This window comes from Artibeus jamaicensis, unplaced genomic scaffold (assembly GCF_021234435.1).
Source record: "Artibeus jamaicensis isolate MK-2021 breed Jamaican fruit bat unplaced genomic scaffold, CSHL_Jam_final contig_354, whole genome shotgun sequence".
Lineage (NCBI taxonomy): Eukaryota > Metazoa > Chordata > Mammalia > Chiroptera > Phyllostomidae > Artibeus > Artibeus jamaicensis.
This window is the reverse complement of record NW_026521803.1, coordinates 33,503,316-33,519,625: the sequence shown is the minus strand read 5'-3', so window position 1 is coordinate 33,519,625 and position 16,310 is coordinate 33,503,316. Positions and strand designations below refer to the sequence as shown.

Sequence of the window (16,310 nt, the reverse complement as noted above, 5' to 3'; positions counted from 1 at the left end):
GAAGTTACACATTGACAACTTCATTCCGACTGTGTTCTAAGTCGTATGCCAGTCTCAGGAATCCATCTTCATCATTTCCACTTTCACAGACATTGACATGGGTGTAGACCTAGGAAAAGACTATATTTGCATGGAGCTATAAGCATCTTCTCATTGTTTTGATGAGCTCACTTACCATAAAATTGGTTCACCTGATCCATTCAATGTAAGGAATTTGGTTTTACTCAGAACTAGAATCTACTTCACACCCTTGTATTTTTCTAGTATCACCTGAATTTTGGTGGAATGCTACTCTCGGATAAGTGTGTCATCTTCCTGGAGCGAGAGGGTGGGTGGAGGCTGCCAAGTACAAGGTCCAGGATCCAGGCTGTTTGAGGCAGTGGCCACCTTGAGTGGACTCTAGCCATTGACCTGATTGATGGTCTGCATGGAAAAGGGCAACTGTGAAGAATGGCCACATGCTCTGCTCTAGATCATGAGTAGGAGAGCAATGGGTTGGTGAAACAAGTTCTAGTTCACGAATTGCATTTAAATTTTGTTGCAAATACTCTTATGTGCTTTTTAGATATTTCCTCCTACTTTTCCACCTTAGTAAATAATAATTATAATGAACTTTCTTAAGATGTTTAGATCTCCTTTGTTTCTATCTCCATATTGAATACAAAGCTTCATTGACTATTCTAGTAGCAGTAATAGTTCTGCCTACCTATCGGCAGCTCAGTTACCTGCGTTTTAACAATTCTGATTCCAACACTTTTTTTTTGCCATAGTTACTTGTTTTTTGGGGTGAGGGAGTCAATAGTTTGAACAGAGGAAAACAAATCCAGCTAATCGTAACTTCCTGTTAGTTCTGATAAACTCAGTGAACGTTCTTTGATTCTGGAATCTCAATTGTATTTTGCTTTCTCTATGGTACTCCTGGACTATAATTTTTAAAACAAAAGTATATAAATTCACCCTTTTTTAGTGTAAAGTTCTGTAGGTTTTGATAAATGGTTACAGTCATGAACCGCCTTCACCATCAAGTTATAGAACAGTTATATCACCCATCCCTCCCAAAATAAGTCCCCCCGGCTCCCCTTGGTAACTTCTCCCCAGTTCCTAGTCCCCCAGGTAACCGCTGGTATGTTTTCTGCCCCCACAGGATTTTCTAGAATGTTATATAAGTGGAACTGTAGAGTAGCCTTTTGGATTTGGCTATCTTCAGTCAGCCTGATGCATTTGAGATACATCTGTATTGTTGTATTAGTAGTTCATTCTTTCACACTGATGAGTAGGATTCACCTGTTGAAGAATATTTGAATTTTTTCTAGTGTTTGGCAATCATAAACATTTGTGTTTTATGGAACAAACTCTTATTTCACTTGGGTAGACCCCTGGAAGTGGGATTTCTGAGCTGTGCGCATGTGCCTGTAGGACACTACCCAAGTGGTGCCCTACCTGGCGGCATCTGTTTCAGTCCCACCAGCGACACACAGGAGCTCCAGCTCCACAGCCTCACCCGCACTTGATATTGTCTGTTTGCCCCTCGCTGTATACTTTCTAAACCAAAGTCAATTATGGTAAAGCTAAAATATTCCAGGATGAGTTTAGGAAGTTATTGCTATTGTATAAATTCCTGAGCTTTTTACTTTGAAAATATTTTATAAAGCCACAAAAGAAATTTCCCAAAGGGCAATTTGGGAAATTGTCCTTATAAATGTTACAAATGACCGAGATATATGGCTCTGACATCTGCTTCTCTTTGTATGTTTTTCACTGACAAGTCATTGGTGGCTATTGAGTTGATTGTCAATGGAGAAGGTCAAAGCAGGAGGAATAAGGGACTGATTGGTGGGGGTACAGGAGTCACGTGGAGACAACTGAGCTTATCATTGACACTTTCAAATGGTGTCCTATAAGCACATGTACACAATAAGTTATGAATTTAAATCTCTTAAATTCTTTAAGTGGGTCAGATACTCCAAGTGAGCATTTTTTGTGTTAAACCCATTAGCCCTCATAGAACTCTATGGGGAAGTTACCATCATCATCTGAACTTTTCAGTTGAGAAAGCTGAACCCAGAGGAGTTAAACAACTTTCCCGAAGCCACCCAACTAGTGGGGAAGGAGAACAAAGTCTTGTGGGCAGCACCGACGTCGTCCAAAGCCCCTGTTTTTAAGCCATGATCCACACTACTTCTGCTCATGAAGCAGATCTATTAGGGCAGCAATGTCTGCTCAGGTCCCTGAAGGACACAGCTAGGAGCTCACATCAGGAGGTACTTGACTTACTAAGGAAAACTCTGATGACTAAACTAGCCTGAGCCCAAGAAACTAGGCTTGGATATCCAATCAGAATGCGGCAGGAGGCGAGGTGGTGAGTAGGGAAGAACCAAGAGACTCACTGGTTGAGATCCAGGGCCATTATGAACTGACTGCCTTTGTGTAGTTGTGCTGAGCCTCGTTTCCTCATCTGTAAAGTGGAACTAATACCCTCAACCTCTCAGGCTGTTCGCGAGGATTATTAAAGGGAGCACCACTGGCCTACGTGTGGTGGGCACGCAACAGACCCTGGGCCCTCTTCCCCACCTTCCCAAATGGGAAGGGGTCTATGTGATTCCCTCCAACCCAGCCTTTGCAGTTTAGTTGCTTTAGGAGCACTGGGTGAAACCTTCGGCTTTTTTTTCAAAATTATACCCATGAACTGTGAAGATAGATCATTTTATTACAAAGATACCTGGATTTGGGATCAGTCCATCTGGGTTCAAGTGATGAAGTCAATTTATGACCTTAGAAAACTTGAACCACTGGTCTGTGCCTTGGGTACATTATATATACGTGCATAGGGATGGAAATGGAGATATAGAGATAGTAACTACAGACAGTGTATTATAATGATTGATTCTGAAAGTGTGTGGAAAGTGATTTCTTGGTAAATGACACAGTGCTTTATCACAAGTCTACATTTGTATATTTTTTATACCCATATTTCAATACTTTTCCCCCCAAACTAAATCACTTTTATTTCATATTTAACAACTTTCATAGCACTGGCTATGATATAAATACGTGTGAATATACAAATGAGTAGCATTTGCAAATGAACAAAATTAATTCCACTTTTAAGATTTAGATTATTACTTGAAAACCGTTATTAATTGGTCTCAGCATTACCACGCATGTCTTCTGACATCTCTGCATCACTTTTCAGGTAAAGCGCACAGTCACCTGAGATTTAGCTAGCTGACACTGGATGTCACCATTGTGCTGTGAAATGTGGATGCAGAACAGGTATGCTCTTTACTGTTCAGGAGACAGTCTCTTCATGGGTTTGGAGATGTGTTAGCTTTGTCCCCTTTATAACCTAATTACCCTTGTAGCCCTTTCATGGTAAACTGTTTCAGTTTCTGATGTTTAAGCTCTATATGGTCGTGATCAAGAATGATGAAACAATATGCAATATTGTTTGCTCAGAACTGAGAAGCTGGAAACTCAGGAACGGTGTGCAAATCAATCAGGGCTCTCGGTTGCAAAGCTGAGTAATTGATTCTGGCTAACTTAAGCAGAAAGGGAATTTGCCGGAAGGATATGGAGCAGCATCCAGAATTGGTGGGAAAACTCAGTTTGGAAATGGGAGAGTCTGGTGTGCTGGTCCCTCGGCAAAGATCAGGCTGTAGGAAAAGCAGGTGTTCCTGCCACTGGACTCAAAGTACCACCCTGGGCCAGCCCCCCTCTCCCCAGAATAATCACAGGGCTTTCACTGCCTCCGGCTTCCACAAGCCCAATGGCTGATCCCTTACTGGCCTTTCCAGGTGAGAGTACTCAGTTGGCTGGGTCTGAGGGTTGTACTTGTGCTTCCAGGGAGGGAGGGAGGACAGGTAAGGGACCTTTGCTGCAGAGACTCCTACAGGTGGGGATTCCGTGTATCTGGGGAGGAGATTCAGGTGCCGAACAGTGAAAACATGGGGAGCATCCACCAAGGGGCTTATCTATCAGCACCCATGGAAGTGAGTTGAGAAGGCTACTGTGCAGTCGGCGGCACTTGGTGGCCCTTCCCTGGGCTGGCCTGGAGTCCCTTGTTCTTGCCTTGACTTGCTGAGCTCAGCCTTCCCTTCAGCCCAAAGGCCTCCTTTACCAGCCAGAGTGAGAGCTGCTTTAAATGGCGGTGGAGACAGCTCCTCAGGCAAATTGGAAATCTTACATTTCAAGCCATTTGAAAAAAAATCCCTGCTACATTAAAAGAAAAAAAAAGGTGGGCCAGGCTGTGTTCCTCTTTCTTAGAACACTAAGCAAATTCCAGCCTCTGTTCTTGCTCCTTCCCCCTTTGCCTGGAATCCTCTTCTCCCATATGGCCACATGGCTTTGCCTCTCTTTATTCAAGTCTTTGTTTAAATGCCACCTCTTCAGATCAGCCTTCCCTTATTTAGCACTTCCTTTTGTTCTGCTCCCCTGTTCTGCTTTCCCTGGTGACACTTGTCATCACCTCTCATTGTGCTCCCTGTGTCCTGTATTCTTGTTTTGTTTGATGTCTGTCTCCCAGCCTGTACTCAAAGTCCCTGTACATGAAGGCAGGGTCTCTGGCTCACCTCTGCAGCCACAGCCCTTATCACAGCTGTGTTCTGTGAACACTGACTACGTGAACCACTGAATTAAGGATTAAATAAAGAAAAGAAACACTTTGGTTAGAATCTCTAGGATATAAACAGTGCCTGCATTAGTGTCCTAGGGCTGCTATGACAAAGGCCACAGAGTGCTCTTAACAGAGTCATTGCTTGTCTCACAGTTTTGGAGGCCAGAAGTCTGAGACAAGTGTTGGCAGGGGTGGTTCCTTCTGAGGGGTGTGAGGGAGCATCTGTTCCAGGCTTCCCACGGTCAAGCTTCTCGTGGTTCTCTGGAGCTCACTGGCATTCTAGGGCTTGGAGAAGCATCGCCTTGATCATTGCCTTCCGCTTCACCAGGTGTCTTCCCCAAGTCTGTGTCCTCCCCAAGTCCATGTCCTCCCCAAGTCTGTGTCCACACTTCCCCTTGTAATGAAGACACATGTCATACGGGATAAGGGGTCCACCCTAACTGCGGGATGACCTCATCTTAACTAATCACCTCTATGGTGACCCTATTTTCAAATGAGGACACATCTTGAGGTACTGAGGGTTAGGACTTCAACACATGAATGGAGAGGGAACACAATTCAGCCCATAACAGTGCCTTGTATGGGTTTATGGTGTACCGGGTAAATCATTCTTCTATCATGAAACAGACGAGTAGGTTTATTCTGGGTGACCAGTGGTGTGTTACTTTATCACAATCCACAATAATGTGTGTGCATTGCTTTGTAAATTGTGAAGTATTAGATGATAGGATAATCAGTTGGGGATGTTGATGGATGATTGATCTCTTCTCAAGAAAGAACCAATATCATGCATTTTCTAGTCTCAATTCCCCGAGACAGATTTTCTTTTATAGCCCAGCTTGGTCTGCACACCATTCAAAAACATTACCTGATGCTTCTCTGGTTTCAGCCTAGTCACTCAATTGACAAACACATACAAATCATTTATTATGTGTTAGGCACTCTTGTAAGTGCTTGACAAATGTTACCTCAGATAATTCCATGCAGTTTATTGTTTACGTTATTTGTTATTAATGTTACTGATAGTATCTGAAATTTACTGCTAAGGAAGCAGAGGCCCCGAGAGATGAAGGGCCTGGCTCAGTATCACACATCTTCTGAGCAGCAGGGTCCGGCCACGAAACCAGATAGTCCAGCTCCAAACCTGTTCTTGGTAGAAAGCTCTTTCTTCACAGAGAGTCTCATGGAAAAATTCACTATGTGACTGAACAAAGCCAAGCTGCTTTGGTTCACGAGGAGCCAGCAAAGCTCTGTGGGCTCAGCCCCCACCCCCGCCCCGCCCAGAGTCCTGTTTGCAAAGCCCTGGTCTAGGAAATAACGCGTCTTGGACGGAGGCCACTTGTAAGCCGTCTTCAATCCACTCTAGCATAAAACAAATAAAATTTGTTTCTCACTTTAATTAACTGATTGAGTTTTATTTTGGAAGTTTTATCTGCCTAATCTACTTCTGGCAGAAATAAAATGCTAAGACGGATTTTCCCCAGGATGGTAATGCCATATGGCAATTTGGACTTTGTGGGCTTCCGTTCCCCTTGGGTTTCTTTGTATAAATCGAGGACTGTGGTTGCGCAAGTTTTTCTGAACCAAAGAGAGACAGGGAATTTGATTTTATATGAATAGGCGGGGTTATAAACTGTGCAACCAGCTAGGTATGAACTACACTCCACCGTTATGGGCGGCTTATCTTCTGTGGTCATCAAGGGTTAGCAACAGGGGAGTGGGAGGAGGAGAAGGGGGGAGAAGGTACAGAAAATAAGTAGCATAGACAGTAGATAGAAAATAGAAGGGGGGGCAAGAATAGCATGGGAAATATAGAATCTAAAGGACTTGTGACACATGGTCATAAACTAAAGGGGGGGTAATGGTGGGGACGGGAGGGTAGGGTGAAGGGGAATGAAAGGGGGAATAGAACAACTGTAACAGCATAATCAATAAAAAAATTTTAAAAAAAGAATATTAAATAATATAAGTAGCAATATCAAGTTACTGTCAGCCGAGTGCCTTCTACAAACGGGTGAAAAACCCCTCATGTTTACAACTCTAGGTGTTCCCACCCCTATGTTACAGGTATGTAGTTGAGGCCAGGATTTTATGGAACTTGTTCGAAATGGCCCAACAATGAGCAGAAATAGCAGCGAATAAGGAGGTGCATTCCTGGATATTAAGAATAAAGGACACAAAAGAAAATATATTTTTGGTTATGTAACATGAGGCCCGTTGTGATTTTTAGGTTATGAAAGACTGAGAGAAATCAGTGGGGCCTGTTCTTAAGAGCATTACCTGCTATGATGAAATGCCTCTTATCATTTGTTATATACACGTTATATAACATAGTAAAAAAAAAAACCCAAACGAGGTAAATCCATCCAATGGGACTACAGATCAAGAAGGATTGAACTGGAGAACAAAAAGCAACTCAGACCAAACTGATGTTTTGCTTGCCTCTGTTTTCCCACTGGTTTTGCCCCCACCCCCTGCTGCACCCTCACCTAGGAGATTTAGGGGAAGGACCAGATAATGGTACATAGATGAAACGTCACTTGTCACAGGTATCCTGTGACGCAGCTACTCCACTCTGCCCTTGGTAGTGTTAAAGCAACATGGACAGTATGCAAATGAATGGCCAGGGTGGGAGCACTATATACTTTATTTATGGACACTAAATTGGAACTCTATATAATTTTCATTTGTTGTGCAATATTATTCTTTCGATTTTTTTTCTGAATGGTTGAAATTGAAGAGCCATTCTTATTTCATAGGCTGTCTAAAAAAAGACAGGAAGCCAGCTCGGGCTCCTGGGCCCGGGTGTACTGACCGCTCCACCACTGGTTCCAAACACCTGGCTGATTGTCTCTATGGGTATTTCTGTTTTCTCTTTTAAATTTTTTATTAGCGTCATTGAGGGCACCCTGGTTAATAAAATTATGTAGGTTTCAGGCATACAGTTCTGTAATTCATCATCTGTATATTGTATTGTGCGTTCTCCACCCCAGGTCAAGTCTCCTTCTATCACCATTTATCCCCCTTTCCCTCTGGTTATCACCGTACCTTTGTCTGTGTCTATGAAGTTTTCTTTTTCTTTTTTTTTTTGCTTAGTCCCTCCACTCTTTCCACCCAGCCCCTAACCCCCTCCTGTCTGAGAGCTGTCAGTCTGTTCTCTGTACCTACAAATCTGTTTCTATTTTGTTTGTTAGCTTATTTTGTCCTTTGAGCATTTAAGTGTTGTTTTGGACCAAGAACCTCATCCCGGAAGACACTTAAGAGGACCCAGGAACAGAATTACTTCCACTCACATTCTGCACAGCAGACGTGCAGCTGCCAAAGCAGCTTTGGCCCAAACAAATAGAAGCCATCACGGCTGTCTAAGAAGAGGATTTAGAATAAAATGGAAAATTCTTGGCATAGTCTGTCAATTTCATTGAAGATTAGAAGATCAATGCAAAACTCTGACTTATCCCCAGAAACTCTCTAGTTGTAAAATGCTAGTAAATATGAAAATGCTTTGTGTGTTTTAACAGCACAGGCTATTGCTAAATTTTAAATATTTTTGTTTGTTATTTTTTTCTCACTAGGGAAGCCTGCTTTGTTGCAATGGAAACACCCTTGAACTTGGTGTCTGAAAGATAAAGGTTTGAGTTTCAGCCCTGTTAGTTTTACCGTGATCTTTGGTAAGTTAACATCGCCTTTGGGAGTCTTGGTTTCTTTATCAGTAAAATGAGATTAATAATCCTACCTTGCAGGACTTTTTGTGTTATTTTATTTTTTAGTTCTTTACTCTTTATTATGGAAAATTCCCACAGAAACAAAATAGGTGGAAGAGTAGGAGGAAGCCCAGCTGCCCAGTTGTAACAATTGCTGCCATTTCACCCAAACTTCTTTCATCTATACTCCACCCATTTTTCCTCTGTATTAGAGTATTTAAAGCAGTTTTAAACGTAATATTATTTCACCTGCAAATACTTCAGAATGTATGAGTATGTGATTAACAGAAAAGATTTTTAGTTAAAGACTGTCATAAATTCATTATCTCACCTGGTAAAATTACAGTGATTCTTTAATAGCCTCCATTATCCAGCCAGTGTTAAAACTTGCCCAGTTTTCTAAAAAATGTTTTTATTTAGTTGGTTTATTTGAATCATGAGCCAAAGACGATTTATATATTTATATTTGGTCATTTGTCTCTTAGGACTCTTGATTTACAGCAATTTCTCTTCGCTTCATCTTACTTCACATAATTAATTTGTAGGAGGAAGCAGTTATTTGTCCTAAAATATTTCATATAATCCGGACTTGGCTGATTGCCACCTTTACCCTTGTAGATTCATGAAACGTTTTCCTCTTGTTCAGATAATTACTGCTGTTCAATAGAGGCCTGATTAGATTCAAGCTTGCTTTTAAAAATATCATATTTCATAGGTGATCCTTTCTGTTGGTGAATGTACCCTATGTAGAGGACAGAATGTCTGGCTGTGTCTTTTTTACTTACACGAAGACTGACTAGTGGGGTCCCTCAGGTTAACGCATCCTTCATCCGCCTCTCACCTGGTGTTTTTAGTGCTGGTTGATAACTGTTGCTTAGATATCTGTTGCTTATTTCATAGGAGTTGCACAATGTAGGTTTTCTAGTTCTATCAATTCCTCATATACGTTAGCAGGAATTACAGTCCACACGGTAAAGGCAAGATGAATGCTTGTTGGTGACCCCCCACCCCTTTTGGGGGGCTAATTGTTTGTATAATGGTTGGTCCACCCCCACTGAGCTGGATGGTGAGGACCAGTGTTGCTTTCTCTCTTGTCCTTATGATTTCAGGAATTTAAAAAAATTGAGACAACTCGACGTGAACAATAATAAAGTTAAAAAAATTGTAAACATACTATGAATTTTACTATATAAAAATTATATAAAGATGCATAAAAAAGTAAAAAAAAAACCCAAACTGTTAGAACTAGTAAGCAAATGCAGTAAAGTTGAAAGATAGAAAATAATTTTAAAAATTTAAAAAATTTTCTATGTTTCAGTTCCTTACAGTCATTCCTCTTTAGGTTGGTATTTTCGGTGTTTTATTCAAGCAGGATTTGATTACTTCTTTTGCTTTCTGGTATGACAGGGTATCTCGGGCTCACCTGATCTATTTCTTGCCCCAGATCTGAATCAAGAAGGCCTGGTTTCTTTTTAGTAGAAAATGGTATGCTGAGGCCACAGTCTGGGCACTAGGAGTGTTAATTGCTATTTTTCAGTGGCTAGATCTAGAATATACATTTTTAAAGGAAAAGTAATTATTATTTTGTATTCATAATTTCAGTTTGTTATAAGGCTTTTATGTAACATTTTGTATTCTAATTTGTGTATTTTTTTTACTTACTCTAAAAGTCTTGTTTCATAGTGATGTTAAGCCAGTGACTTCTCGGCTTTATTACGCATTTGTGTGGGTGAGTGCAGGCACATGTCTGCACATACATGTAAACATTTCAAAATAACAGTATCAATATTTCCACTAACAATATTATTAGTAAGTGTAGTTTCAGATCCTTTTGCTATTCTTTTTGTTCTTAGGACCCTGCACACCTGGGACAAATAGTCCCTGGTGTGTGTTTGAAAGTCCCTTCAAATAATACATGTGGATATGCCACCAATTTGATATACAGATATTTCTTATTCTGAAGGATTTTTTTCATGTTCACTTTATTTTATTTTAAAAATAGGTAGAATAATTGCATTGTCCAATGTTAAAACTATAAATCACAGATCATCCCCTTCCATCCATCCCTTCCTTCTTATAGGAATTATGATGCTCTGTATCCTGTTCTGCACCATGCTATTTCACTGAGCAATGCCCCCCAGAGAAGAGTTTGTAGCTGTAGGCAGTCTCTTCAGCCAGTCCGCTTTTTGTGGGCATTTGAAGTTTTCTTAACCTTTTACTATGACAAATAATGTTCAGTAAATGGCTTTCTAGGCTATTGAGAGTTAAATCAAATGTAGTGTATAAAAGCTCTGTGTTAGGTATAAAGTGATATACATGTATATATATATACATGCATATAAGTGATATATGCATGTATATATATAATTTTGTTATATTATTTTAGTTCCACAGATATTTATTAAGCCCTTACTATGTGCTAGAATATAAAGATGAAGAAGACGTGGTCTCTACGCAAAGTTTTATAATCTAATATAATGTGGAATAAAAAGCAAAAAAATTATGTATTTCCTTCCCAGATTATATTGAAGTTTCTAATCAATGACCGTTTTAGCAGGTATTGCTTTCATATTAAATTAATGCCTGGATTTATTGATACACAGGTGTCAATCATTAAAAACATTTTCTACTCCACAGTACGTGACGGCAATGCCAACACAGTTTACACACCATACACTCACATTATCAAAAGAGTCCGTTTGTATAACCCATTTCTGTTTTCCTAGAGCCGGAATTCACGATGACGACAGTAGCCGTGACCACAGAGGCCCCCTCAAGGGGTGAGACAGAAGATAGTTCTTCCCCATGTGAGTCCTCATCAGCTCACGTTATCGAAGAAACCGAGTATGTGAAAATGGTATGTGGGTGCCAGACCTCTTGTGAGCGTGACGTGACGGTTTGCAATCAAGTCTAGTGCAGGTCACTGGGCTTTGCTTCTCCCTCCAGAGAACATGTGAGGAAGAACAAACCGGCTGTGGCAAAGGACAGTCTTGATAACTGAGGCTGAAACACATGTTTGGCATTCTCTGCACCTTAGCATTTGGGGTGAAATTGAAGAAGGAGACAGGGGCTTTGGAGCTCCTAACAGCACTGAGTTTGTCCCACACGGTTTCCCTTGGCACTCCCTATGTTCGACATTGGTTTTTGGTGGTTTCGTGAGTGTTGCTGCCGTGTTCCCTAGTAGAAGTTTGCATTTCTTGCCGAGTTTCTGTCTCTTCTGACCTCATTTCGTCTCCTAGAGCAGGGTTGCTATCTGCCAATGGCTACATATCGGCATGTTCCGTCATTAAAAATGTGAAATCTTCTAAGAATCCAGTGGTAGTGGGTAACAGAACATATATTCTTATGAACTGTTTCTTAGAACAGATAAAAAATTTTGATATTGATGTTTGTAACATTTGTTTCTATTAATTCATCTTTGAGTATCTTACAATTCCAAAGGTCACCAAGACATAGGGTTTATCATTTCATGCATAAATTTGTATGGTCTCCACTTAGTAATTATTCTCCAGTAATGACTAAATAGTAATTATTTTATAGTAATTACTAGGTAGTAATTATTTTGTGGTGATTACTAAATAGTAATTGTTTTATAGTAATTACTAAATAGTAAATTAGTACTAAATTACTATATAGAAGAACAACTAAATAGAATTGAATACTAATTACTAAATAGTAATTATTTTGTGGCATAGTATTCATTCAGATTATATTTTGTTTGACTGAGAGTTATAAAGACCAAGTGCTCATTTGCTACACTCTAAACAATTTAGCCTTAATGCAAGTTAGATTGATGGTAGTTATTTAAATCTGAGATGGGTATATATTTATTACTCTCTGAATAAATCAAGTACACTGCTACTGGGATAGAAAATAAAAGTGATTTGACATTTGGAAAAACATTTTCTTCTCTTCTAGATTCGAACTACCCTGGAAAAGATCCGAAATCAAATGTTTAAAGATGAAGCCGGACATAACAGTACAAAGCACAAACTGGACGCAAAGGTAACGAATTTGTCAACATGTACTGGTTTTATTTCTTCAGTAAATAAGCATAAAGCCATATAGAAATTATTCTCTTTAAAGCTTTGAATGATGACTATTAAATATTTTATACATAGTTAAAGTATTTAAATATTTATATTTAAAGACCTAAGTACTTAAAGATGTTAATGCATGAAATATTTATGTATGAAATATTTAACCCTGGACCAGACCTTACCTGAATATTTGAAACTGGGCTTACTTATCTAAAGTATATGGGAAGATGTCAGCCCAGCCAAGATACATAGCTGCAGCTTTTCCCAATGACAGACAAAGGTCCAAGCTTTTACGGTTGCCTGAGTCACAACATGGGCATGCAGTTAAAGCCATTACCCTGAGTGATAAGACAACTGCTAAGTTTAAAGGAATCCTGCCCCTCCATGGCCAGCCTCATATTCTTAAGGTTGAGGGATCTGCACTCAGCCTTGCCTGGATTGGGCCAAGTTCAACTTCACCTGAGCCAAGCGCACATTGTCAATACCATGTAGGATGGTCATGGAGAACACCAAAGGTAAGGTGTGACACATAAATATAGTCTCCTTTATTATTTTCAGCCCCCCAAAACGAACACAGCTAGCTTCATTTATTTTCTTTAAATTAAGTGTTCTATGTTCTGAAACTGCAAAAAAATTAAAAAGCGGCTAATGTTTGTGAATGATGGGAGAGGTCAAAAATTCAGTTCTGGTTCTGTTGAGTTATTGGACCTTCAAGTGGAGGTTTCTAGTCGGTGAGCTGGCTTTCTGGTTCTGGAGTTGAGGGTAGAGGTCTGGGCTGGAAGGTCCAGGTGTCAGGGTAGAGATTTTGTGAGTAACAGTGGTACTTGCACTTCTGAAACTGGAGATCACCACGCATGTGAGTGCGGACAGAAATGAGGGACAATCTAAGTTCTGAGTCCTGAGATTTCCAACATCGAGACGTTGGGAAGAGGAGAAAGAATCATCACAGGAGACTGAGAAGAGAGTCTAGTGGATTTAGGGGGATGTACAGGACAGAACAGAGTCACAGAAAACAAGAAAAGGTTTTCAGAAAGTGGTATGGGGCCACTGGGTCAAACGGTGTCCCTGGGTGAAGTAAACTGAGGACTGAACACTGACCACTGGTTATAAGAATGGGGAGGTTTGGGGGACCCTGACAGAAATAGCTTCTTGGGAAGGGAGATGAATTGTGTTGCCAGTGTCTCCGTTTGGCCATCTCAAATCGAGCATCAAAACACCAGCCCCTTCCCCGTCAGTATCTGGGTGTTGTTGCAGCAAGATTTAACTATAATGACCTAGGGCTCTGCTGTTAAAGAACGGAAGTCTGTACACCCAAAGCCTTAAAGTGCCAAAACTTCAATCGTCCGAGTTAGGAGTAAGGAGGAGTTTATTGACCGAGAAGGCAAAAACCGAGAAGGCAGAAGACCTGAGGCACCTCAAATCTGTTTTCCGAATGTATGGAGTTCAGGCTTCTTTTAGGTCAAGGGAAGGGAAATGAAATGGGAAGACAAAAGTTCTTCCATCAAATATTCTTTAATAAATTTTTTAAAGAAAGGTATGGCTACTCTGTATATGGAGAGTGAAAAGGTGGCAGGGGTATCAAACTCATTTTCACCAGGGGCCACGTCAGCCTTGCAGCTGCCTTTGAAGGGCTGACTGTAACTTTAGGACTGTATAAATGTAACTGCTCCTTAACTAGGGGCAAGGAGCTCAGAGCTGCCGCTGGGTAGAAACAAGATACAAGATGCCTGGCTGGATGAGACAAGGCGGAGGGCCGGATTCGACCTGCGAATCTACCCATGTTGTTTGTCCATTATGATTGCCACCTGTGCCCTAGGGTCTGAAGTAGAAAAAACAAAACCATGACAGTTACTGTAACTCTTTATATGCACTAAATTATTTTAATCTTTTATTTCTGTAAGTATAGCGTGTTTGTTGTACTAGAAAAGGTATAGGCTTTATTGTTAAACAAACTGGGATTCAAATCCTGGTCCTGGCAATTATTTCGGGTACAACCTTGGCCTTGTTAGTTAAACTCTCTAATTTTCAATTTCCTCATCTGTATAGTGGACATAATACCTTCTACTGTTCTGCGTATTCAGACAAAGGAGTGTATATAACACAGCTAAAAGATTATCTCACACATAATAGATGCTTAATAAATAAAAGTTATTATAATTATAGGGGATATATCCCCTATATATTAAGCATATATATATATATATATATATACACACACACATACATATATATAAGCAATTACACACACACACACACATATATATATATATATATAAAATTGCTTAATAATTCCTTAGTCTGTCTTGAAATGATTTGGAAGAGCAGAAAGAGCCCAGGGTGGACGACCAGGAGGCTATATCCTGAGCTCTCCCACTCACTTGTTATGTGAACTTGGGCTCCGCCCTTCAGTTTTCATATCTGGAAAACGGATGTGATCAGGTTAGATGGTTTGAAACCTGAAACCTTTCTACTTCCACATGTCTTTGATTCCAAGTGAGATTTATTTTGTGCTACGGTTATATTTCCAGTGAGCTAGAGTTTACATAGAGTTACAATGGTAGTAACATTCAATTCTGACATCTCTGATTGGGAATTTAAAAGGATGATTACAACGAAGCATCATTAAACACTGAGTATTGTTAACTACTGTGTCTGATTGTATTAGTTGGTAATGCAATGTAACCAGAATTCACTTATGGATATAACTTAGATTATTTAAACAAAACTTGCCTTATAGATATTACTTATTTCCTAGAAAGGACTTAATGGTAGAATTTATTTAAAACTATATGGAATATAAAAGGCATAAAAGATGTACTCCTGCCTATTCTAAATATAAGAATCTATTCAAGTTTAAGCAAAGACAGAGGCCAGCTGCATCATCTAGACATCCTTACTGATATGTGAGATTCAGAAGATTTATTTGTGCTGACGGGAATCCCCCGGATACAAGTGGTGCGGACCGATCGTTACTGTTGCCAGCGCTTGTACAGGAAAGTCGGGTCTATGATTTTCATGCTTGCTCATTTCAGTGCTGTCGAAACATTCAAAATGGCTCTGGCCCTGCTGTGGACCCCTTGTGTTGCAGTCTGAATCTGCTCATGGAAAGAATGAGAGGCAAAGACCTACAGCTCTTAGAAATGAACAGAGAGAACGAAGTCTTGAAAATCAAGGTATGACCATAAGGAGTCATTTCTAACTTTGTAGTTCAAGCCTTTTTTAAAAAAATTTATTTATTTTAATTGTTTTTCAAGTACAGTTTTCTGTCTTTTACTCCCATCCCAGCCCACCCTAGTTCAAGCCTTTGACCCAACAGTGGAGATTCGTAGGTCCGTGAAGGCAGACACCCACACATCCACAGAGCTGCACCTGTGCTCATGTGACATAGAGAAGTGCTTGACATTTCATACAGTAACTCTCACTGTTTTATTGGGGAGCCTACTTTCACCATTAAAAGATCTTACAAAAGTTCAACAATGACAAACTTTAAGTTGTGCCAGTCGAATGATATCTAGAGATTTGCTGTACAGCATAGCGCCTCTACTTAATACTATATGGGACTCTTGAAAATTTGTTAAGAGGGTTGATCTCATGTGAAGTGTTCTTACTACAATAAATTTTTAAAAAATCTTCACATATTTAATAAATGTTAATTAGGCCATTCATATTCATGTCTTATTATTTTGTTTAATATATTGTTGAATGCTTTATATTTTCCTTTTTACTATATATTATATATTATGCACACATTATATATAGACACATACTATATATTATATAGTCATATCCTGTATATTATGTACAGCATACATTATATTTATGCAATGTATTGTATATGTACAGTCCTGCATGACTGTCTTGTTACGTAAATCTTTGCAGCCATCCTTGGTTATTTCTTTAGGTTAAATTCTTATAAGATTCAGGACGCTTTAGATTTATTGCCCTTAATGCTTCGGT

General features: G+C 39.8%; 1 protein-coding gene across 4 annotated transcripts in view; it reads left to right on the top strand.

Annotated features, from left to right (window-relative positions):
* CCDC68 (coiled-coil domain containing 68) overlaps positions 1 to 16,310 on the top strand; it is a 44,522-nt gene that overhangs the window by 4,526 nt on the left and 23,686 nt on the right. For 2 of the 4 annotated variants that reach the window (XM_037151986.2, XM_037151984.2), the window contains exons 2-6: positions 3,194 to 3,273; positions 8,185 to 8,280; positions 11,040 to 11,170; positions 12,232 to 12,318; positions 15,386 to 15,526. In XM_037151986.2, coding sequence (XP_037007881.2) covers positions 11,054 to 11,170; positions 12,232 to 12,318; positions 15,386 to 15,526 — 345 coding nt within the window. In that variant the 5' untranslated portion in view covers positions 3,194 to 3,273; positions 8,185 to 8,280; positions 11,040 to 11,053. Of the gene's footprint in view, positions 1 to 3,193; positions 3,274 to 7,371; positions 7,472 to 8,184; positions 8,281 to 11,039; positions 11,171 to 12,231; positions 12,319 to 15,385; positions 15,527 to 16,310 lie in introns of all 4 variants that reach the window. The other 2 variants (XM_053664274.1, XM_053664275.1) reach the window with 2 other exon arrangements.